General features: G+C 34.8%; 1 protein-coding gene across 6 annotated transcripts in view; it reads right to left on the minus strand.

Moving 5' to 3' along the window:
• Positions 1–23057, minus strand: part of LOC135224544 (mechanosensory protein 2-like) — a 745504-nt gene extending 722447 nt beyond the window's left edge. For 4 of the 6 annotated variants that reach the window (XM_064263632.1, XM_064263630.1, XM_064263633.1 and 1 more), the window contains exon 1: positions 22890–23057. In XM_064263632.1, the coding sequence (XP_064119702.1) occupies positions 22890–22995 (106 nt within the window). In that variant the 5' untranslated portion in view covers positions 22996–23057. The remainder of the gene's footprint in view (positions 1–22889) is intronic. The other 2 variants (XM_064263629.1, XM_064263628.1) reach the window with 1 other exon arrangement.
• Between the last annotated feature and the right edge of the window lie 3071 nt (positions 23058–26128).

The following is a 26128-nucleotide window of genomic DNA, read 5'->3' on the forward strand; positions in this document are numbered from 1 at the left end:
ATTACAGAGAAAAGCTCAGCGTTTCCTAACCAAGAGTTTTCACGGGAATATTAACGTTGCAAAAAAAAAAAAATAAAATAAAGGGGAGGCAGCCTTCAACAAGTAGTCAACATAGGAACAACGACATATATGTCCCATAAGAATTCTTCAACGAGCAAAACAACCAAATAAGAGTCACCAATGATGGTAATGTGTCACACCGTTTAATGGCGTCGAAGACACACCTTGGAGAGAGAGAGAGAACTCAAGGGTTTGTATCGATTAATAGGTGGATCAACTGGGTGAGCGGCAAATGGGAATAGAACGCTCTGACCTCACAAATACCAGCTCATTGCTCTACAGCTCATTTACTCCCATTACAGTGGAAGAGCTCGTCTCTCATTTCCAAAAGTTCATAAAAAGAGCTTTATGCTGCGAGTTTTCCACACCACGAGTCCCACGGATCTCCCGACTCATCGCATAAGACGAAGCCTCACTGCAAGAAAGTTCAGTGCCCCTCATCACCGCCATATCATTATCACAGTTTTTAGCCATTTCTAGATTTGAGGTCAATTCTCTCAATCTTGTGGTATTCACACATGAAGATCCCAGAAACCCCGTTGTATACGAAGATGCGAAGAAGAAAAAATATCATCATAATGTTTCATTATAATGTCCTTGAAGTTTCACATTGTGATCACCATCAGAGCTACTATCTGAATTTTCTCTCCGATTACAATTACTATGAATGCCAGCACGATAAGGATGACCAGGAATCTTTAAAAAGTCAACAACCGTTATCCAGCATGGTATAGCACGATATCCTGTCGTTTCTATTAATTTAACAGCATCTCATCTAGAGAGCAAAGAGCGCCAGCTTCCTGTTACATACCATTAGATGGCAGAAGATGCCAGTACATAGAACCAATTACTTCGTACCAGAGAACAAATGATGACAAAAACAGCAAAAACATCAAAGCTTTGTACTGCGGAAACGTTTTTGTTTAATTTGTAAATTATTGCCAACACCAAGTACTCAACAAACCGGCATAAGAAAAATCTTATAAATCTGACAGATTTTACAAACAATGGCGAGGTTTTTCATAGGTTTCCTTTACAACAGAACGAGAAAATCCTCAAGGGTTATTTCTACTCCATTCAGGTTAAGCTTCGAGAAAATTCTAATCTTATAAATAATCAGATATTCTTTTAATACATCAGCAGGATCATACCAAGAATATATCTGCGACTAACGTTACTATTAGCACTGTTAATACTGCTGCTCTGCTACCTAATAATAATTAATAATAATAATAATAATAATAATAATAATAATATAATAATAATAATAATAATAATATGACGAAATTTGATAGGCCACAAAAACCCAACTTTTTAGAACTAAACAATTACAGGAAAACGAGAGTATTTATTTCAAGTTAGTTACGGGATCATCATCATCATCATCATCATCATCATCATCATCATCATCATAATCTTATTCCTCTTCTTCTAACTTCATCATATCAGAAAGGAATAAACAGCTAATATATATATCTAATTTCTCGCATAATTAATATCATAAAAGAAATCTGACACTGAGTAAATGTCAAGGTGCGTCCAGCAAAAAGACTATCTTTTGCTTTAATAGGCGACTGTGAAGTTCAGGATGGCGTTAAAATGTAATTATTTTTTCCGTAGGTATTTGAAAATGAATGGACAAGGGCGTGGATGGATCAGATGCAAGCTATGCAACCGAAATGAACGGCAGACAAATTACTTAAGTTTGAAGCACTGAATGACCTAAGGGTCATTCCCCATTGGTGATGATTGAAGTAAGCTTTAGAGTAACAACTTTAAGATGTCGAAAAAGGCGACTTGGAACTCGAGGCTAATAAGCCTTAAGTAAGAATTTCTTGGTAAAATCTTGAGAGTATGAGCTACAAGGTACGACCAACTGAGAAGATTCAATTACGAACACAAAGTTTAGTAATTGCGTAAAAACCTTTGGGCCATTGGCAAATGTAAGAAGAGAAAGATTTCTTGAGCAGCAACTATTTTAAGTAACAGATTCTTCATACGAACTCATATGGGAGTTCTTAAAGATATTAACTCGTGGCTAAGAAATGCAACCTAAGGTAAGACTAACAAAATTTTAGTCCGACATCCCAGTTAAGAACACGAAAAAATACTTCCATACAACAAATACAAGAGAAAGCAACCGGATGTGTCGTTGTTTGCAGATCTGCAACAGACTCCAGTTGCTTCGAAGAGCTGTGAAACAGGTTAAGAAATTCTGAATTAAGATTTGAAAGTAATAGTATAGATATACAACTCTTACAAACAACAAACAACAAGAAAGAGATTCGCGATTCTGCGAAACCATCTGAAACAAAAGTACTAAAAAGAACCCAGCAGTTTTGCGCACCTGAACTGAACAAACAGAGAGACAAAAGGGTAGCTTCCCACAAAGGAGTCAAAAGCAGATATGCACACAGATACGTTAATGGAAGTATAGCTGCGTACAAAGAGCAAACCACTTGAGGTACACATCTCCCTGAACACCTGTGTAGAAATCAAAATGATGGATACTTGCACGATGATACAATTCGTTTTTAGCAGCAGTGGAAATCCTTATAACGACAGTTGTAATCTTTTATACCGGGTGTTCCATATGTAAGAGTTTCTTAACTCCAAACATCCGCTCAACAGAGAGAGAGAGAGAGAGAGAGAGAGAGAGAGAGAGAGAGAGAGAGAGAGTCCTAATCAATTTCCTTCCACCACCATCTTCCATATTGCCGAAACCGCATCGTTGGATATTCTTCTTCGTCAGCTGTTATGTGAAACGGCGCTGGCGGAACCCAAATATCACGAAGCTCTGATGGCATTTTCAAGATCGTAACAAAAATGTCACCCAATTAAAGTCTACTTTAGAGTCTCCTTACTAAGAAGGGGAATTCTGTATATCCAGCGACTGAATTTTGCATAAAGTTCGTGCAACAAATTTTCCGCTGTTTCAAAGTTTCGGGACACGAAGATAAAAACATTAATACTTTGGGAAAGGAAAATTTCAAAGTAGGCCTGAAGAATAAGGGCCCAACTTTACATAAACTGGGTTTCCTTTAAATACGTAAAAGAAATACCCTCAAGGTGGAGGGAGATTTTTATTTAAACGTGAAAGCTTATCATATTTGAAAAATTCTAATGCAAAGCTACTTTCAGTGTGTGTGTCAGATGCACTGTCGAATAAATGAACTGGGCTTTACTTAGTAAAAGTCTCAACTGAAAATTTATTGTAAAACGAATATCTCGAGGAATGTTTTTATACGGGTAATCTTTTATGCTAAACTTGTCAGCCAAAAGCAGAAGGGTCAGTGGGAACAACGCACTTGCCAAGGACTGTTACTAGACAAGTAATATGAGGCCATATGCTGGGGTTATGGGATTGATCTCTGGATATTTGTATATATTTGATTTTAATGTGTCAATGTATGCATTGTTTGCGTGTGTATATATCGTCGACGTTTCCACAAACCGTCGAATCGGCAAAATTCTTGTTTTGAGTAAATCGCGTTTGAAGATTTCTCTCGTTTCAAATCATCTTTTTATCAAGTAATTTAGTCGTTAAACATTTGATTTTTGGTAGTTGATAATTTTAAGACCTTCTACAATGTTTTAATGAATTGTTAAATTCATAAAGATTTCCTAATAATGTTTATCAAAGATATTCGCCAGTTTGTGAAAACTGACTGACTCACGGTGTTAACGATTCGACATTTATTCGTCTCTTTGTGGTGACATTGCTATTTGAAACAATGGATATTCGTCACACGGAATCCAAAGTTGAAATTTTCGTTTCACATAAATACGTAGGCTACAGTATAGGATGAGATTGTAAGATATATACACATTTTATTTTATGTATATATATATATATATATATATATATATATATCATCTATATATATATATATATATATAGATAGATAGATATATATATATATATATATATATATATATATATATATATATAATTCTCTCTCTCTCTCTCTCTCTCTCTCTCTCTCTCTCTCTATATATATATATTATATACTATATATAGATAATTAATATATATATAGATCTTATTTTTATATATATATATATTCTATTTTTATATTATCTATTATATATCTATATCTTACTATATACTTATAATATATATATAATATATTATAGGATATAATATATACGCATATATTCTTTCCATAACATTTCTATTATTAATCCGTAACGTTTTATGATAATCAGATACAAGTTGTCACACATAAATTAGTAAAATATAAAAGTTATCATAGGGAATAACCAAATGATTTTAATTAACGATGCTGCATTTTGTGATAAACACAAGTGCGCATTCGAGAAGCCTCACGTTTTCACAAAGTAACGAATCGAATATTCGTTACTTTGTGAAAACTGATTTAGGGTGAAATGCCGATATTCGACAGTACTGATATTTTATATGTCGAAAACCACTTCAGATATCAATGTGAAAGTCTGATATTAAAGATCAAAGCATGATTGTTTTTGTGGTGGTAACAACTACACACTCATATATATAAATATTAGATATATATATATATATATATATATATATATATATATATATATATATATATATATATATATATATATATATACTCAGCTACATATATTTATTTTGCCGACGTTTCACGACTCATAGTAGCATCCTCAAGGCTATTAAAATATACACGCGAACATTAAAACCACACTACATAATTCATAGAAATTACGCAATATTTAATAAAATTCAATGAACATAAGCATGTGGAAAATTATAAAATAATTTATGAATACTTAAAACAGGAAAACATACTAAACACTCCAGTTATGTACACTCAACAAGAAAACTGAAGATACAGTTTTCATTAGCTTTCGTTCATCCAATTTCCCATTTGTTTTTACTGAAGACATAATATTGCTAAATTTACTATAGAATATGAAAATATACTGCAAAATGTAAGTTAAAACTGCAAAACAAAATCGTTCAGATGCTTAAAAACACGATATATGTCCGAAGTAATTGGAATTTCTCAGATGGATTCGTTCATAGAGATCTGGTAGATAGAATGTGAATTTCTGATTTTAGTACTATATATCACGACGACAATATTTACTAGCTTTGCTTCATGAACGGGGATATATTGCATCATCGTAAGTGGCGAATGCAAATATTTTAGTTTTTACAAACTTATGTTTGCATTCCAAAGCGATTAAAGTTAGCTGACGTCAGTGGCACTCAATGTTGCGACGGCTAAGGTAGGTTGAGCAAATCTAGTTGCATCCACAAGAGCGTTTTCTATGATGTGAGGAGGAGCCCTAGACTTCGAGCGGAAAGTGCAAGTCACTGGATACTGGCTAACGTAACAGATTTCACACTTTGATTACTTTGACGTTGACATGGATTGAATGCTAGTTGCTGTTTACAAAGCTACTGTCTTTAAACATAAAGCTTAATCAAGGTTAAAGTAGCATGTCAGCTCAAAGATTTTCTGGCTATATGTTCCCATTACAAAGCAGATCGTAGTACCCTACAGCCCTACACGACTCCATTTCTTTGCTGCGATGCTGAAAGATTTCCCACGATATAAATCTTTAATTGCCTGTGCAATACATATTGAGTTATTTGTGGTAATAAATATTTTTCCTTTACAGGTTTTTTCGTGAATGATTTGTGGATGAAACCCGATTTTCAAAAGTAAAGACTATATCAAGAGAGCAAGAATGACCGCACCCTGTGTCAAAAATTTTCCACGTCTTTTTACAATCTTTGAATGCTACGGCAACTGTCGAATGTAATCAAGATTAGGGTATGAATTCCTTAGAGAATTAACTTGAATATTGTGATCCATAGTGCGCAATCATAGGCCTATCGATAGAGATACTTAATTCATTATATTTTCTTCTGCCTTTCCCCAGTCTCAAGTCCGTTACCAGTGCTATAATTCTCTCTCTCTCTCTCTCTCTCTCTCTCTCTCTCTCTCTCTCTCTCTCTCTCTCTCTCCAAAACATAATGTAAAAATATATATATTACCACTCAATCTCCCAAAGAAAATATAATGAAATTAAGTAGTTATAAATAGGCCTAAGCTTTAACAATGAGAGAAAGGGTTTTAAAATTTGGGCAGTACTTGTGGAAATCGTGAGGAACAATACAGTAAAGAATGAAATATTATGACGATAGAGAGAGAGCGCGCAAGCATAGGCCTATCTATAGATACTTAACTCAATATATTTACTTTGAGAGATTGAGGGATAATATTTTTTCAAATGTGTTTTAAAAGTGGAGAGAGAGAGAGAGAGAGAGAGAGAGAGAGAGAGAGAGAGAGAGAGAGAGAGAGAGAGAGAGAGATGTAATTAAATATGTCTTATAAAGAATCCATGAATTATCTCATTCAAATCTAATCCCAAGTTGCTGATTCAAATGACAATCTGTTACAGAAACGTTGACCTCAGCTCATGATAATCAGACGAGATTATTTTTTTTCCGCCCAAGAAGTCGATATCATGATGGTGATCTCATTCTCTTACATTTAACAGTAACCCATAAGCTATATGCGGGACTCCAGTAAGAGTTTGTGGATTGAACTTACATGCAGTCTCCATTTTTACATAGAATACTAAGTTCTGCATCAAGTGGTTGACCTGGTGAATCGATTTACTCTTTAACCACTGCCTCCCTTCTCCCCCACCTCTTTCTCTGTCTCTTTCTCTGTCCTCCATCTCCACAACTATTGGTGGTCTATTGACCCTTCGCAGATATCTAGACCTACACTTGCTGCCAAAATAAAATTTTGAAACGTAACTCATTCATGGGAATGATGCTGCCTAGTAGGGATTTATGCTTCATGAATTTCTCGACGCTTTCTCTCCTATCATTCCTATTTGGTGAAAATGAGTTTCACTTTTCAAAAATATGGCTGCGTAGTGTCAAGCACAAACAAACCCAAAATTGATTGCAAAAATAAAAAATAAAATAAAAAAAATTCATTCAACACAATATTTTTCAATCAAGGTCGTGGTACTGGTTCGTAAGTTTATGAAGATACCTCCCGAAAAAAATCGCAGTATATATCTCCTTATTCTTCAAGTGCAAATATTCTTTTTTATATGCCCGCCACAATGTATGCACTTAAGCATACATAAACAAGTAAACTATATTCATTATCTTATACCATCACACGCGTTAGTTTGTTTGTACACGTTCGCAAATATCCACCATTAAGTAGCATACAAACGAATCAATACACAGAGTAAACCTAAAAGAACGAACACAACACATCGGTTGCGAACACTGGCAGTCCTCTTGGCCAACAGGTGTTTCACTTCGAGGACACTAGTGGCCCCGTCTGCACCAACTTGGACCTCCCTTGTTCATTTGTAATGCATGGTTGTTTAAAGTCTATCGAAAGGGACATTTTCAAGGAAAATTGCCTACGAGAAACCAGACGACTGCGCTCATGCGCTCAGAAATTAACGTTGATATTCCTTACTTTGACTTCCAACGTAGAAGCGACGATGACCCAAAAAGACGACCATCTGATGATGATGATCCGAAGACGCATCCGAATCCTCTGGTCTGACGCCACGTGAGATGGACAAAGGTGACGAGCGATGGCGACGGCAGTGAGGGGTAGTGCTGTGTGGCATAATAAACAAACAAAGGCCTCGAGTTCCTCCTTGTCTCTGTCCTTCTCGGGGATAACACCGTCTCTGTCATCGAGGACGGAGTTAATGGGAGAGTGAGAGGGGTTTACGTGCGAATGCCAAAGGTTGGAGAAGCATCACGCAGGGAGGCCACCGCCACAGATTGACTGAATGATTGACTGATTAAGTGGCTCGCACGCTGGCGTCACTGCGGGCCGGGGGGAGACAAGCTCTGGAGGGCACAGTTGGCGTGATTGCCTACTGGACGTCCTCCGCTAGAGGAGGCGTCCGTTGCAGGGATGTCACTCGCACCTTCTATATCACATTGACTGCTTCAAGTTCGACTACCTCATCAGGCTTTCAGAGAGTATTTGGGAATAATATATTGCTTTATAATTTATACGTTAAAATGGTCTCTCGTCAGTTCTTAATTTTACCTAATGCATTGAGAAGAACTGAAAAAATTATTATCTCCACCACAGTTTCTGATAAGAGGAGCGAGAAATGAAGACAAAGGCCTCAACGGCCACCCACTGTCCGGTAAGACCGAAGTGTCATGACTGGAGGAGGATCAGAAGCCGAGGCACAATAATATCATCCACAGCATCTTCACGCGGGATGTGTAGTAAGGTCGTTAGGGTAACTTTAAAGCTATAAAATAATCATGTGGGGATCTATTTTTAGAAACGAGTCTCGATATCTCCTCCTCTAAGAGCCCCCTTGTTTACGACTAAAAGGTCACTTTTTTTCTTTTTTAATCATGTCAAAGATTTTTCATGAAGATTTATTCTCACCTTCACAGCCTTATTCTCAGAATGTCCAAGTAAGTTCTCTATATATAGAGCAGGGGGTGGCCGCATGCAATTCTATTTGCGACGAAGGAGAGAGAGAGAGAGTCAGTCTTCTTTTAAGGAAAGAAAACGCATGTTACTTTTAAGACAATTAATAAGTATAGGTTTTAAAGAAAAACAAGTCTGAAAGTAATTATCTGCGGAGATTGTGGCAGATCACAGAGAGAGGAAACTACAAGAGGAGGTTGTCACCAGCCGCCACAAAAGCTTTATTTGAGTATAGTTTTTAGCAAGGGTGGTTATAGCTGCCCATGTCTCATAAATCTTCCGAAATTGAGGGGGGAAACTAAAATACTTTAAAAGGATTAAGATATTCTATCCTTTTATAGTAATAAAAAAAGTTTTAACATGAGACCATTCAGCATTTTTCTCGTAAGAAAGAGGCACACACATTTCTTCAATACACTTGAACAAACTTTTGTATAGGGGAAGAAGCATTTGATGTGTCTTCTAAATCCATTTTTACAGAGAGACTAAAGGATTACGTTAAGGTATGAATACTCTAAAAACCAATTCCCAACACCAAAGATCCATGAGGCTATTGGCAAAAGAAGTAAATGTAAGGGTCAACTATAAACGCAAAAACTATCTGAAAACTGCCAAAGATAAACTTCCAAGCAATTATCATTGAACAAAATGTTTTAAGATATTTTCCAAATGTTCATTGTTGTCGGAAAGCACGAATTTTACAAATAGATTAATAAATAAATAAATAAAATCTGCAATTTATTATAAACTGTATGTCGTTTGCCCTCGGTAATCAAATAGAATATAAAATTTAGGCCAAAGCCCAAGCGCTGAGAAGTAAGAGGTCATTCAGCGCTGAAAGAGAAACAGACAGCGTAAAAATTTGAAAGATTTACCAGAAGGAAAACCTCGCAGTTGTCCTATGAATCAAATGTTCGGAGCTGGTGGAAAGTAAGATGGAAGAAAGAGAATACGAACGCGGGTACAGTAACAGGAATAAAACGGGTTGCATAAGTAATGCCTACAGTGCACCGCATGAGTTGTACTGACGTTACTAGATTCCTACCACGGCCCTCAGTAATCGGTGCACATTATTCTTTGAAAAAAAGATAAAAAAATTTCTCAGCTGTTATTCAACACAGATCATATATTTGATTTTCTTAATTATTTAATATATTTTCTCAGGTAAGCCATAGCCAAGCAGGATTTCTACACTAACGACACCTTTTACTAATTATTCCTTCGGCTATGAAGATTTTACAGCTTGAGGAATTTTGTAAGAAGACTCAAATTGAAAACATGAAATGCACCTCATTTTGACGGATATTTCATTCGAGACTGTATCCTTGCAATCTGCGACTGATGCTACTCAGTGATTCATTTTGAGGTATTAACATGGACGGGTGATGATAATTACGAAGGATTTCCTTGTTGCTTCGATAGAATTTTTATTCAAAGATTATAACTACAGGGAAATGTCTAAGTAAGTTCCGATACAACTACCATAAGATCAGGGCAGCAAAATCATAGTAAGACAATCACAATAATAATGGCACAGGCAATACACAGGCACACACACACAGACAGACAGACACACACATATAAAATATATATATATATATATATATAGATATATATATATATATATATATCTGACAGATATATATATATATAGTATATATATATATACTATATATATATATCTATGAATATAGTATATATATATATATATATATATATATATATATAGATATATGCTATAGATATATATCTATATTATATATATAGATCTATATATATATATATATATATATTATATATTATATCTAGATATATATATATAGATATATATATAGATAATATATATATATAATATAGATAGATATATATCTATATATATAGATATATATATATATATATATATATATATATATAGATATATATATCTATATATAATTATATTACATTTTATATTATATATTATACATATGTTTATGTGTTTGTTCATGAGAGTGTATGCACACTGTGTTCGATATCTTGACTATACAAACAGGCAAGCAATTCTGACTGTTTTATTGTGTAAAATAAATTCGAACAGTTTAGATTTGAGCTGAGGTTACTGGCTTATTTCAAAGTACTATTAGATGAGACTAATTAGCAGACTTTCGAAAATTTATGAATTTTAGTTTGCAATGCAGTTCAACATAAAAATAAATATCAGTTCAACAAATGAGATCTTGCTTTGTTATTTTAAAATTCAAACCAACATTTCACCCAAAGGAAAGTTAATTAAACAAATGGTTAATTAAACAAATGAAGTTGGATAATGAGACAGGTGAGAGCGCAGTTCAAACTTGCTCTTAAACACTAAGAGCCGATGCAATGTCTAGAAACTTAGAATCCGGTTTTTATCCTCGTCTTTGGATAGATATCCAGTCCTTTAATCTACATACTGAAAGAATTGCTGAACTATTACCTATCATCAGCCTCTCCTGTTTTCCTGTTTCGTGGATGTGAAAAAAGCATTTGACAAAGTAAACTACCTGAAGCTCCTCCTGAAGCTGCATAAAAGAGGCACACCTCTATATTTAATTGGCATTTTATATTGCTGGTTCTTCACGCAGCAATTCTGTATCAAATGGGGTACCGTATCATCGTACACCTTCGGCTCCCTAAACGGGCTTCGGCGAGGGGGCATTCTCTCCCCATGCCTGTTTAATACGTACACAATGCCTTGAATGTCAAACTGAACTCACTCCCAATCGGATGCACTGTTAATGAAATGACTATAAACAAAGTCTGTTACGCCGACGATATGGTTCTGATTTCCCCATCAGTGCAAGGTCTCCAACGACTCATCGACACTTGCCGCCAATATGCAGAGGAATTTGATATCCTATACAACGAAACCAAGACCCAGTGCATGTCGCTGCTCCCGAGATCGCTTAAGCATAATGCAGAACCACAAATTTTCCTCGGAAATCATCGGCTGGAATTCGTGCACGAATTTCCGTATTTGGGTCACATTATTACGCACGACCTAAAAGATACGGCAGACATTGAACAGAGGCGTCGTAAACTATGTGCATCTGGCAACCTGATTGCAAGGAGGTTTGCCTTCTGTCACGGAGACGTGAAACTGCTCCTCTTCTGCTCGTATTGCTACAGTATTTATGGGTGTTCCCTCTGGACGAACTATACCCGAGAGACCATGAGGCGTATCACTGTTGTGCACAAATGACATTTTGAGACGCCTCACAAACACTCCTCGCTACCGCTCCGCCACACAGATGTTCATAGAAAACAGCCTGGACAACTTAAAAATCATTGTAAGGCGAACAATGTCCAGTCTGGTAACCCGAGTAAGAAACAGCAGCAATTCGCTCACACAAAGCATCCTATGGAGTGAAGCAAGAAGATCTAAATTGTGGGAAAGATGGGAAAATGAGGCCTTTGCCCCTAAAGGACTTAATCTCTGTATTGGCAAGGTGTCACCCGCAGGATCTGTCATTATCATTATATTTATTGCTGATATTTTACTTTTTCATTATTACTGTGGAAACTATCAAGTTAAAGTTTTTCTACATTCAATTTTCGTATAGAGCCCTCTGGACCTGACTATTGTGACCACCTAAGGTCTCTAGCTGAAATTTATTATATAATCTGTGCACTAACTATTACAACTCTCAATGCATTTTTTTCTCTCCAATTTTATTACTGTTATTACCAGTATTATGATTACTTATTCTTTATTACTACGCCTCGCTATTGTTGTGGATATTACCGTTTTACTTTTTTTTTTATTCATTTTTTGTTTTTTTTTTTTTCTCATGTTTTTTTTTTTTTTTTTTTTTTTTACTATATTGTGTTTACTGTCTGTATTTTGTATATTCATGTATATGGCCTGAGCTGACTAAAGGATATTATTATTATTATATTATTATTATTATTATTTTATTCTTATTATTTTATTATTATTATTATTAATTATTATTATTCTTAGTTTTTTTTTTCTCTATCACAGTCCTCCAATTCGACTGGGTGGTATTTATAGCGTGGGGTTCCGGGTTGCATCCTGCCTCCTTAGGAGTCCATCACTTTTCTTACTATGTGTGCCGTTTCTAGGATCACACTCTTCTGCATGAGTCCTGGAGCTACTTCAGCCTCTATTTTGTTTTTTTTCTAGATTCCTTTTCAGGGATCTTGGGATCGTGCCTAGTGCTCCTATGATTATGGGTATGATTTCCACTGGCATATCCCATATCCTTCTTATTTCTATTTTCAGATCTTGATACTTATCTATTTTTTCCCTCTCTTTCTCTTCAACTCTGGTGTCCCATGGTATTGCGACATCAATGAGTGATACTTTCTTCTTGACTTTGTCAATCAACGTCACGTCTGGTCTGTTTGCACGTATCACCCTATCCGTTCTGATACCATAGTCCCAGAGGATCTTTGCCTGATCGTTTTCTATCACTCCCTCAGGTTGGTGCTCGTACCACTTATTACTGCAAGTAGCTGATGTTTCTTGCACAGGCTCCAGTGGAGGGCTTTTGCCACTGAATCATGCCTCTTTTTGTACTGGTTCTGTGCAAGTGCCGGGCATTCACTTGCTATGTGGTTTATGGTTTCATTTTTCGTATTGCACTTCCTACATATGGGAGAGATGTTATTTCCGTCTATCGTACTTTGAACATATCTGGTTCTTAGGGCCTGATCTTGTGCCGCTGTTATCATTCCTTCAGTTTCCTTCTTTAGCTCTCCCCTCTGTAGCCATTGCCAATTGTCATCGCTGGCTAGTTCTTTAGTCTGTCTCATGTATTGTCCGTGCATTGGTTTGTTGTGCCAGTCCTCTGTTTCTTTCTGTCTTTCTCCTGTCTCTGTATATTTCTGGGTCTTCGTCTACTTTTATTAGTCCTTCTTCCCATGCACTCTTTAGCCACTCGTCTTCACTGGTTTTCAGATATTGCCCCAGTGCTCTGTTTTCGATGTTGACACAGTCCTCTATACTTAGTAGTCCTCTCCCTCCTTCCTTTCGTGTTATGTATAGTCATGTGGCGCCGTGGAGGAGTGGGTTAGGTCGTCAATAGACTTAAGTCAAGTTAGTCTACTCAGCTGTAAATGAGTACCTATCCCTGATGGGGTAGGGTCCAGCTATGGGTTAAATAGCAAAACTCAGCAATGATGGAAAGAAATGAAGGAATTATTATTATTATTATTATTATTATTATTATTATTATTATTATTATTATTATTATTATTATTATTATTATAATGTCTGAAATTAACCTTGTAAAAAATCGTTGACAATAGTTACTAGAATTAGCATCAAGTTTCGGTAATCTTTCAAAATAATTACACACTTCCAAACAAAAATGTTAAGTAAAAATGTTTTAACTTCGCCAGGAACCCCAAAAATAACATTTAGAGGTAAACTTCAAAATAAATTGAAGTGTCCGGAAAAATTTACCTTCGTAAGTATGATAAAATTTTACCATTCCACCACCAAATATCAAAAGGCCACACCAGAAGTAATATGAATGGTACGTCGACAACTTACGTCCTGACAAACGTTATCAGTGTCAATGATACCTAATCTAATCTTGACCCAAAAAAGGTCATGAACTAAGTACTCATACCCTTAATTGACAATGACAGCTTTCTAATGTGACAAACGGTTCAATTCGAATTTATTTTTGATCACATGAAGTCAGTCATTCTCAGAGCATCAGCCAATAACCGCCCCGCCCCAAAAAATACCTCGCAATTTCTAATACCGGACTATCATCCGTTCTATATTAAACGCAGCATATATCAATATATCAATTTACGTAATATCGACGGTTTATGAGTATGAAGCTCCACGTGTAGACCTCCCGTCGTCCAGCCCGGGACCATCCTCTCTCACCACTGGCCAAAACAAAAGTATGCAGAGTGAAGGTAGTACCACAGTCCGAGCTTAAAGAAGGGTCATAACCTGCCTACGGTCACCACTGTATAATAAGTTATCTTTGACAATAAGGGCACACTAGTAGTGGCATGATGTTGCGGAATGAAATTGTCCTTAAAAATCATAGGCCTATATCAAGGATAAAAGAGAAAATATAATAGGAGTATCTAATATTTTGTGTGTGAAATGAAGATGTGCTGATTTACGCCTATTGCAACCCTTTTACAGAAAATTTCAATTTCTAAAACATTAGACAAATCTTAGTTGTTAGCTACTTCACTTAACAACCTGCAGCCTCAGGGAAAGGTACTGAAATTGAGATAAATCGCCTCTTTATACACAATCTTATATCTACAAGCAGCGCTCACTAACATGTATACAATTGTTATTATTATTAAAGGTCGAATTTAATTTCCATTTTCAATAATGACAAAGCTTCACATTCGTTGACCTCTCATACAGGGAACAATCACACATCTCCCCTTGCACTGAGAGCTATCTTTATTTTCCAAAAAATTTGGTATTGAAGGGCTTTCAAAAAGGCACTTATTTGAAGTTTTTTCAAATGAATTCCGACTACAATAAACCTTCCTTCATAAGCAAAGCTCACGGCTTCGATCTCGCCTCCTCAGTTAACATTACAATTCAAAATCCTCTCGTTATTAATATAAATTACAACTCCGAATTTTTACATGTGTTTCTTGATGTTAAAAACATACACAGTAAATCTGTCTCTAACATTATGGTTATACTGTTGGTTACAATTGTCCTTAGTTAGCATGATGGGAACAGTATCCATCCCCCATGGAAAGCAAAACAAATATATTTTCATTTCTTTAACCAAACGGGAGAAATCATCTGAAAAGTTTCCTTGTGTCTTGGGTATCTGTAATTCACCAAGAAATCTTCGCGACATAAGACCAACATTAAAAATTTCTATCTCCTGCTTGTTGTTGCTCAGGTACTGCAGGTGAGCGTTAGACTACGACTGTGGAACCAGAGAAGCAGAGGAGCAAAACAGGATGTGATGTGAACACGATTTGCTTTGTGATAATTCCGTCCAAACTTCAGATGTTGGACCTGAAAGTTTTCTAACTTATCTCCAGGGTGAAGAGGCATAATGTACATGTATAAAAAAAATCTACTCTCAGCAAGAATTAAACGTAATAATAAAACGATATTATTTAAAAAATGTATTATGATTCTTTTAAGAGAACAGAAAAAAGGCTAGAAGATCAGATGACAATGGAATGGCACACAAGGTGATGAGAACAAAGTCTAAACAATTTCCTTTTTCGACCAATAATCTTTTACCAAAGTGAAGTAGTTACTCAAGGCCTGATAATTTTGACTATTTCGAATTCGCATGCTCTTGAGAAGTCTATTTAATAGTTTACATCAATATTACAAAATACTTACTGTCTTATTGTGGAGGTTGAACATAATGACGAAGAACATACATACACATATATGCAATACATACATACATACATACATATATATATACGTATATATATATATATATATATATATATATATATATATATATATGTGTGTGTGTGTGTGTGTGTGTGTGTTACATGCATACACACACACACACACACACACACACACACATATATATACCTATATATATATATATATATATATATATATATATATTATTATATTATATATATATGTATATATATATATAGACGTTAAGTAACCTAAAGGAACTTGATAGATATTTCATAAAATCTGAGAAATAAGAAAGAAAGAAAAAAAAAGCACAAAAATAAGGGAGACAAATAAAATACTGAGATTTTGAAAATACAAAGAACACCACCCGACGATAATCAACAAGAGTGGGTACGTATAATCAATGCATGATAGGTTGCTTGTCTCGTGCCTCGAAGCAAGCAGAGTCAGTTTGCAAGTTGCATTATTGATCAGCATCCAAGAGAAACTGATGACCAAAATAATGTTCACCTTCAAGAGGTAGCTCTCTCTCTCTCTCTCTCTCTCTCTCAGAACGAAAGCAGAAAGCAGATGACTCCATTACATAAAACTTCTCTCTCTCTCTCTCTCTCTCTCTCTCTCTCTCTCTCTCTCTCTCTCTCTCTCAGAACGAAAGCAGAAAGCAGATGACTCCATTACATAAAACTTCTCTCTCTCTCTCTCTCTCTCTCTCTCTCTCTCTCTCTCTTTCAGAACGAAAGCAGAAAGCAGATGACTCCATTACATAAAAACTTCTCTATCTCTCTCTCTCTCTCTCTCTCTCTCTCTCTCTCTCTCTCTCGGAACGAAAGCAAAAAGCAGATGACTCCATTACATAAAACCTCTCTCTCTCTCTCTCTCTCTCTCTCTCTCTCTCTCTCTCTCTCTCAGAACGAAAACAGAAAGCAAAGGACTTCATTACCCAAAACCTCTCTCTCTCTCTCTCTCTCTCTCTCTCTCTCTCTCTCTCTCTCTCTCTCTCTCTCTCATGGAACTAAATTAGTTGAAACATGATTTTACTAGACAAACAATCGAGGAAGGGACGTTGAAGATTACAGTAACGACACAAAATGATATCTATTAAGACTGCTTGGAGCACAGACCTCTGTTTTAAATAGAATCAAATTTGAATTAACTTCAATACTTAGGAGATAAGTGTAAGCTGCAAAAGTTATATGAATAGAAAATTAGAAAGGAAAATTAATCGACTTGACAACGCGGCCACTAAATGTATTTAGAAATATAACATTTATAAATTAACTTGCTCTCAGGTAATGGGGAAAGAAAAAGCAAAGCGTGTTGAAGAGAACTTGTAATTATCAAGACATTTCCTATATAAAAAACAACAACAGAAGAAATGGGGAGCATGAATATCTAGAAAGATGAGATGCACACATAACCATTTTCTATATGGATACGCTAAAATTTACAGAAATCCCCGAAAATATGACTTAGAAATATTTCTCCCAAAAAGAGAGCAACAATTTAATCACTTTTGCTTTTCGAAATCATTGTCCTTCCTTGATACTTTTAACAGCTATTTTTCAACAGTATCGCGTCGCGGCATGAAAGTTTCATGACTAAAGAAATACGTAGATATTGCATTCATTCACTCCATAACTAATGGAGATACGCAACTTAGCGCACATGTTTTGGATAAGCGCGTACGCACGCTCTTGTAAAAACCAGAAGACCGATATGGAATTAAACATTCTGAATAAAATTCGTAAATATTACTAAAAAAAAAAAAAAAAAAAAAAAAGAATAAGAGAACCACCGAATTCCACCAAACAATTTTAATACAGAGTCCAATTAGATTTGATTCGTAGTCTCAACCGGAATGATATCTGTATCATTTCCCAAGTCTATAAGCCATTCACGGCTATGGAAGATTATTACAAGGATATTATGAAGTACGTAATGTTACTTACATCTTTCACAACCGCTCAAAATATCCCAAAATTCTATAGAGTTAACGGAAGGGAAAACAGTCTACGAAAAAAGAGTTTTCAGATAATGAATAATGACCTACTTACATATGCAGCAGCTCCTCGATAAATAGCCTCTGAGGTAATTAGCTTTTTTTTTCTCTTATTTGGTGTAGTGAAAACGAGGTGTTTATTCGAGGCGACTATTTCATTCCAGTAACAATTTATAGCTGGCAATTTATTTCTCAGAAGAAAAGTTGCCGCTTTAACATAAGCGACACATATTGGAAGAGACTAAATTGATACGCTTCAAGAAATGGAAATTATCCCTCTTTTAACTCATTTGGCCTCAGTGGGAACAAAATTGTTTTCCTCGATCCTTTTATAAACAATTAACCCAGGCACTTCGTCTTAGGAAATAACATCGATACACCAATGTTAGTACACGAAACTAAGGGCAGTCTCAAGTTATGACTTGCACAAAATAAGACATGAAAACACCTGGCCAGCAAAGTAAAATGCGACACATCTTGCAGAGTCAAATTTAAAGCTTCAGCAGGTTGGCCGCGTTGCTTCAGAAAATTCTGCCGATAAGCATGAGAGAACACTGAAAAATTTGCCTCTATGCAAAATAGGGTGGAGAGAGGTGGTAGGTGCTAGGTGGTAAGTGGTAGGGGGGGGGGGGTGTTGACTTTCTTCAGTTGCCTCACCTAACGAACTTCAAAACAGATAGATAAAGGAAGTTGCTACATGAAACTACAGACTTTTGTGGACCATTGTGCTCTATACAATCACCAAAGACGAATGATCGCCTAAGATTCATGGTCAGCTGCTGATCGAGAGAGCATTTTTAAACAATTAATAAACACTACCTGTAACAACACAACTGCCACCTAGCATCGGTTCACTTGGAACAAACTTAGCAAGGTTGTACATCAAAGAAAATGTGCATCTGATAAAGTTCCGCAAGTGACAGAGATGGTCTAATAAATATTAAACAAGTCTTGAAGACATAAAATGACCCTAAAGGAACACTGATTTAAATGCCTACGTACCATGAAGATAAATAAATGGTATATTTTTCGATCCCTGACAGTTGTGAACCTAACACAGCCGTGCAGTACACTTGATTATACTGATGATTATTATACATGTTGTTACTACTGTTTTCATAGTGAAGACCATTACTGTGATCGGGAGGGTTTTGACTTCGTTGTTTAGCCGTTGGCGCTATGAAGCATGATGTCCGCTTTGTTCAACACAGTGGTAATACTTAATATTAAGCATTATCACGGGTATTCAAAGAGTAAATGTGACTTCATTTGCCCCTCTAGTTCATCCCGCTTCAGTCATAACGATCTTCCTTACTGTTCATCGAACACACAACGCAGAAACACGGACCTGATATAATGATAGCAGCCAAAGAGATGAGAAAAAGAAGATGGAGGAGAAGCGGAAGAAAGTCTCCTATTTTCTAACGAGGATCCTCAGACAGAAAATCCCACTTGACCTCCGATTCCTCATTGGAGGAGGAATGAGCCTCACGCCCCCAACAAATGGCATCGTTAACATGAAAGCAACAGCTTCCAACTTCAGAGACAATACGGAGTCATCATCACAGTATTCTATTGTAATCATCCGCTTTTTGTTACTCTTCAAATCTGTGATTTATAAAGGCCTCGATTTTTCGTAACTTTAAAGATTCCTTCAGACGAGAAAATATGAGAGAAAAATTTTCTTGCATAATGTAAAGGAAGAAATCAGGTCATCTAACCATTTATTTGAATGTAAACTTGTCTCTTCGAGTCGATATTAAATGTATTCTTAGTATAGTATATTGACGCAAGGTTTAAAATGTTCTACGAAATATAATAGTTACGTAATAATAACAGTCAAAATGAAATCATCACGATAGAGTTTAAAAGCCGCGGTGTAACGCCTACTAATTTCTCCCATGTCACCCACCGCCTTTGACCAAATGCAATTTTCAGTAAAGATTCCAGGCAACTGTACTACTTTTTACATATTTTTGGCAACTCGCTTCGCTTGGAAATTCCTAAATCTAAAATACTAAAATAAAACTTGGCGACGCCAACTTCACTGGATATTGACAGGCAAGGGTCCGGTTAACAAGCTCATTAGCCCGGTCTAATCTGCGCCCAACAATGCCATGAAGTCCATGAAACCAACTCATGGCAGCTTAATCAGGCAATTAGTCTGCTTATCCAGCATCCGTATTGTTCCCACACGACCTCCAGCAGTCGTCAATTCATTATTTCTCTCTCACTCCGACGCTTTTTAATACCAAAATATATTTCGTGAAAATTTTTACTATTCTTATCACGAAGGTTATACAGAAATGGGAGAGTAAATATAGGGAGAGCAAATACATCAATCTTATAAGATTAACTATAAATATAACAACCAAATTGAGTCATATAGCGGGCTTACTATATATATCTGCATGCAACTACAGGAGAGAGAGAGAGAGAAGAGAGAGAGAGAGAGAGAGAGAGAGAGAGAGAGAGAGAGAGAGAGAGAAAATAGTCCAAACCCTTGGATTTTAGAAACGCCACGAAATGAAGACTTAAACCTGTGTTTTCGGGAAAATTACTGGGAAGTGTGTGCAAGCGCCATATTTACAGAACACACACGCGGAATGAAACTCCCGCACCACATTTTCCCCTTCCTCATAAATCCTGCTCTCTACCTTCAGAATTAAGGTACGTCTCAACAGAGTCAAGTGTGTTGGCTGGAATTTCATCCTGTTCATCAATATGAAATTTTCTTTCATCTTCTTTTATAACTTTAAAATGAGAAGTTTTCTTTCTACCTGAGGCTTCTGCACTTCCAAGAATTCCCGTTTTCATGCGCTCTATGAGGTCAAATGATTACATTGCCCAGAGAATCCCAACGGGTTTCTTGTCTGCCAAGAAATTAACAGTAAACCAAAATTATGCTAACATACAGAAATCTATGAGGACTGAATGATCAATAGGCGACCTTTACATTTGAAACCACTGTAAAATAAACATAATAATACCGACGATGGAACTAAGGTGATGAAAGTACATTTTCTACCTATAAATTGTGTCAAGGAAACGATACATCCTTTTAACACATACACACCTACTTGCTTGTATCAGAGATTATAAACCTCCATTTCTGAAGCAAGTGATGAGGTTCATGAGCAATCAGTATGCAGCAAGGAAAAAAAAACTAAAGGTATATATATATATAGTATATATTATTATATATATATATATATATATATATATATATAGCTATATATATATATATATATATATATATATTATATATATATATATGGAATTATAATAGCCACAATGCCCTCTTAACCTTTTGAATTCTTTGCTCTCTTTTTTGGATACGCTTGTCACTACAAAGCCTGAAGATCCAAGTCCAAAGAAATTTGAAGAAGATATTGTGATATCCGGTCCTGGGAAAAGAACCCAGGTCCAGTAATCACAAAGAGGTCACAATTTCTTCTTCAAATTTCTTTGAACTTGGATCTTCAGACTTTGTAGTGACAAGCGTATCCAAAAAAAGAGGAAAGCAGAAAAATCAATGATATATGTATATATATATATATATATAATATATATATATATATATATATATATATATATGAGATATATATATATAGGATGAGAGGAGAGAGAGAGAGACGAGAGAGAGAGAGAGAGAGAGAGAGAGAGAGAGAGAGAGAGAGAGAGACGCACGCACAAGAGCAACGACTCTTATCGTATGGTTACAAAAACTGCCTGGTGGAATCGTATTAATATATTGTATGGGGAATGAAACTCGAACTTAGGTAAAAACCTTCACAGCTCGGGGGTATGGAATCCCTTGTGGGTTAGTCAGCAAATATTGCATTTTTCCCTACTATAATCAAACTCGCTAGGGTTAATCAGGATCCCCTGCGGGAAGGGGAACGAGTGTTAGGAGAGAAGGAACAATATTTTGACGAAAAAGAGATTATTATATATGTGCTTATTTTAAGTCTCTTATTTGACCAGACCACTTGGCTGGCATGAAGTGCGAAGCTGAACAAGACAGCGTAAAAAAAGTTGTACAGCTAAGGTCGGAGAAAAAGGCTAAGAAGTAAAATAAAGAATGAAATTGAAGAGACAATCCCAAGACAAAACTCCCACGCACTAATTACTGAGCGTAATGCTGTTTCAATATAGTATATCTTAATTAGGAAAATCACAGATGCTTTTTATATAAAAAGGTTCATATGCTTATTATCGCTGAGACAAATAATTGCTGATGGATCTCCTAATTATTATTATTATTATTATTATTATTATTATTATTATTATTATTATTATTATTATTATTATTATTATTATTATTATTATTATTATTATTATATTAATTGCAGAAACATTCCATAGTTTTGTAAATGTACATATACTTAGATTTAAAATCTACAGGTTTGAATTTAAATATATGTACATTTACATAACTGTGGATTTGTTTCTCCATTATTATTATTATTATTCCTTATTATTATTATTATTATTATTATTATTATTATTATTATTATTATTATTATTATTATTATTATTATATCTTCAAATTTTTGATCGAAATCAATTTTGTAATCTGCGGTTAATTGTAATCTGCGGTTAAGCCCCGAAGTAAAATCCGACAATCAATGCCATTTTCAGTACCTCAAGCACTCACTGGCTAACTCACTACGATATTACTGCTATGACACTGGTAAATTATGTGATGCCAAATTAAGATCCATCACAGTTCAAGAGAGAGAGAGAGAGAGAGAGAGAGAGAGAGAGAGAGAGAGACTAACTCGATAAAATTAGAAAGACGAATAAGTAATTAGAGTGCAAAATATAGGTACTAAAAAATTTAGCCCAACTAATGTGGCTTTCACGAAGAAAATCTAGCGCGTCTAATAAAAGAAATAAATAACAATAAAAGAGAAAAAGCTTCCTTGCACTACCAATGCAAGCACTGCCGTAAAATAACAGGAATCCTTACGGTCAACTCTGTATCCCATTACAGGCCCTGAGGAAGACGTAACTTTCTCCGAAGGACCTAGTTCAACATCGTTCGACGTTCCTCCTTGAAATCCTTTGTTATCCATCGGAAGCTTTAGTCCAAACTGCTCTCGGGAAAAACTCGTCTATGAAACTGTATGGCTTACGTCGAAGTGTTATATATAATACCGCGAATGAATCCCCGTCCCTGATAAAGATATCTTATCAACACAGTATCTGCCTGGGGCATAATCATCTACATCATTTTGTTATCAGTTTCAACCAATATCATACTGCTATAGAAGACAAAGTAACTTCAGTAGAACCCACCATACAATATCTCGGTAACTAAGAGCTAGGGGAAAATGCCTATTTTCTACTTGCCTGCTATCTTATAACACTGTACTATGGTCTCAGAAGAAAAATTACGACTGCTAAAAGGTTAACATCTATATGTATTCAATTTTATGTTTATTATGGCATTATATATATATATATATATATATATATATATAATATATATAAATATTATACAGCTCTCCTAGGACTGGCCCGAAGGATTAGATATTTTTACGTGATTAGGAACCAATTAGTTACCTAGCAACGGGACCTACAGCTTATTGTGGGATCCGAACCACATTATATCGAGAAATGAATTTCTATCACCAGAAATATATATATTATATATATATATGCATACACAAATATATATATATATATATTATATATAATATATATATTATACATATATATATTTGCAATACATACATATATATATATATATATATATATATATATATATATATATATATATAATAAAAGGAACCTATCAAAACACCAGAATGATATAAAGTTATAGCTGTTTATAAGAATAACATGGGAGTGCAGTGAGAATGTTTTTATAGCATGAATTAAATTATAAACTTGGAAAACACAAGCAGGTACATAAACATACATATAGAGTAAACATACATAAATATATAGAGTATATACTCGATATGTAGGATTATGTACCTAATTGTGTTTCATAATTTTAGAAATTTATTTCATGTTATAAAACATTCACACTCCACTCCAGTGCTATAAATTTCTAACCTTTTGGTGTTTTTATGGGCTACTTTTAATAGATGGATTTCCGTTAAAAAGTATTTCATAGTCTCATGTATATACGTATCATTATATATATATATATATATAAATATATATATATATATATATATATATATTATATAATATATATATATATAGACATATAATATTAAATATATATATTTATTTATTTCCAGTACCAACGTTTCGCCAACAAATCTCATCTTCAGGGATAATAACAGAAAAAATGAAATTCCAAGCCTCAGAAGTCGCACTAAAATGGATCACAGTAGTACATCAACGAGCCTCAAATCTGACATGAAAGCAAATGGCCGTCAATGAAACGTGAAATTAACATTAAAGATCAAACCTATTACGTATATTTACATTAACACTAACTTTCAGGAGGAAAAAAATTAATAGTACTGAGAAAAAATGCGTTTTGCTTTCATGTCATTTTTGAAGCTCACTAATTTATTCATCATTATTCAACAGAAGGATTTTCTATTCTGTTTCATTTCAGTCTGTCTCCAGATGTATAAATTTTTATTTTCTCTGTTTTTAGCCCTGAAGGTGGGATTTGCGTCCCGAAACGTTATTAATCGAAATAAATATATTTATAGCTGGAAATGCTGAAGTTTCTGCTGGCTATACTGGTCCTATTCAAGATTCGTCTTTCTGGAAGTGACGATGCCATCAATTATATATATATATATGATTCGTCTTTCTGGAAGTGACGATGCCATCAATTATATATATATATATATATATATATATATATATATATATATATATATATATATGTATGTATGTATGTACGTATGTATGTATGAATGTATTCAGTGGAAGATTCCACAATAATATTCTTGTTAAGACGAAATATATTTGCAGAAAATATTTCTACAAATATATTTCGTCTTGATAAACAAGAATATTATTGTGGATCCTTCTACTGATTACTTAGAAGCACAATACATTATATTTATATATATATATATATATATATATATATATATATATATATATATGAATAACTTGATCCCGAAGTATATAAAACGTGATACTATGTATAAATAAAGGTTTTTGCCACGAAGGAAAAAAATGAAAAGCGAGATAGCCAAGCACTTTCGGTATAGTTCGACCCTTTACTCAGGCACAACTGATCTTACAGAGGAAAGAACATAGTCAAGGTAGGTCTTAATATCCAAACTGACACTACAAGATTAGCAATAAGGTCGATTTTACTCTACAGAAACGAGGAAACGCCTGAGGGCAGCCACATCTTGGAGGATACACACGCGGTCAACAGATGATTCATCCAGAAAACAATACATTTTGAAAAAAAGGAGGCATATACAACTTATTATCATGAAATTTACAAAAATGTTCCCCCAAAAAATTATTAATGAAAAGACGAGAAAAAATATATATCTATAAATATATCGACCAAGAGAGAGAGGGAGAGAGAATTAATAACTATATACATGTGGGACTAATTTATTAGTAGTTCATTTATTTTAAGGTCCTTCATAAAAATTTTACAAATATACGGGTCCAAATGTACATTCCCGTGTGTATCCTCCAAGGTGTGGCTGCCCTCAAGCGTTTCCTCGTTTCTGTAGAGTGAAATCGACCTTATTGCTAATCTTGTAGTGTCAGTTATGTTTTTCCTCTGTAAGATCAGTTGTGCCTGAGTAAAGGGTCGAACTAGACCGAAAGTGCTTGGCTATCTCACTTTTCATTTTTTTCCTTTGTGGCAAAAACCTTTACATATATAATAATATATATATATATATATATATATATATATATATATATATATATATAATATACACACACACACACACACACACATATATATATATATATATATATATATATATATATATATATCCATACATATATATGTGTATGTATATATATATATATATATATATATATATATATATATATATATATATGTGTGTGTGTGTGTGTGTATATAAACATATATATGTATATGTATATGTATATGTATATATTCAAATATTTATGTACTAAATATACTTAAACTCACATTCATGATCACACACAAATGCTTGTATGTATGTGTGTAAGAGAATGTTTATGGATTTCTAATAGTCCCAAAGACGCCTTAAATTTGCGATTGGA

Source organism: Macrobrachium nipponense, chromosome 12 (assembly GCF_015104395.2).
Source record: "Macrobrachium nipponense isolate FS-2020 chromosome 12, ASM1510439v2, whole genome shotgun sequence".
Taxonomy (NCBI): Eukaryota; Metazoa; Arthropoda; class Malacostraca; order Decapoda; family Palaemonidae; genus Macrobrachium; species Macrobrachium nipponense.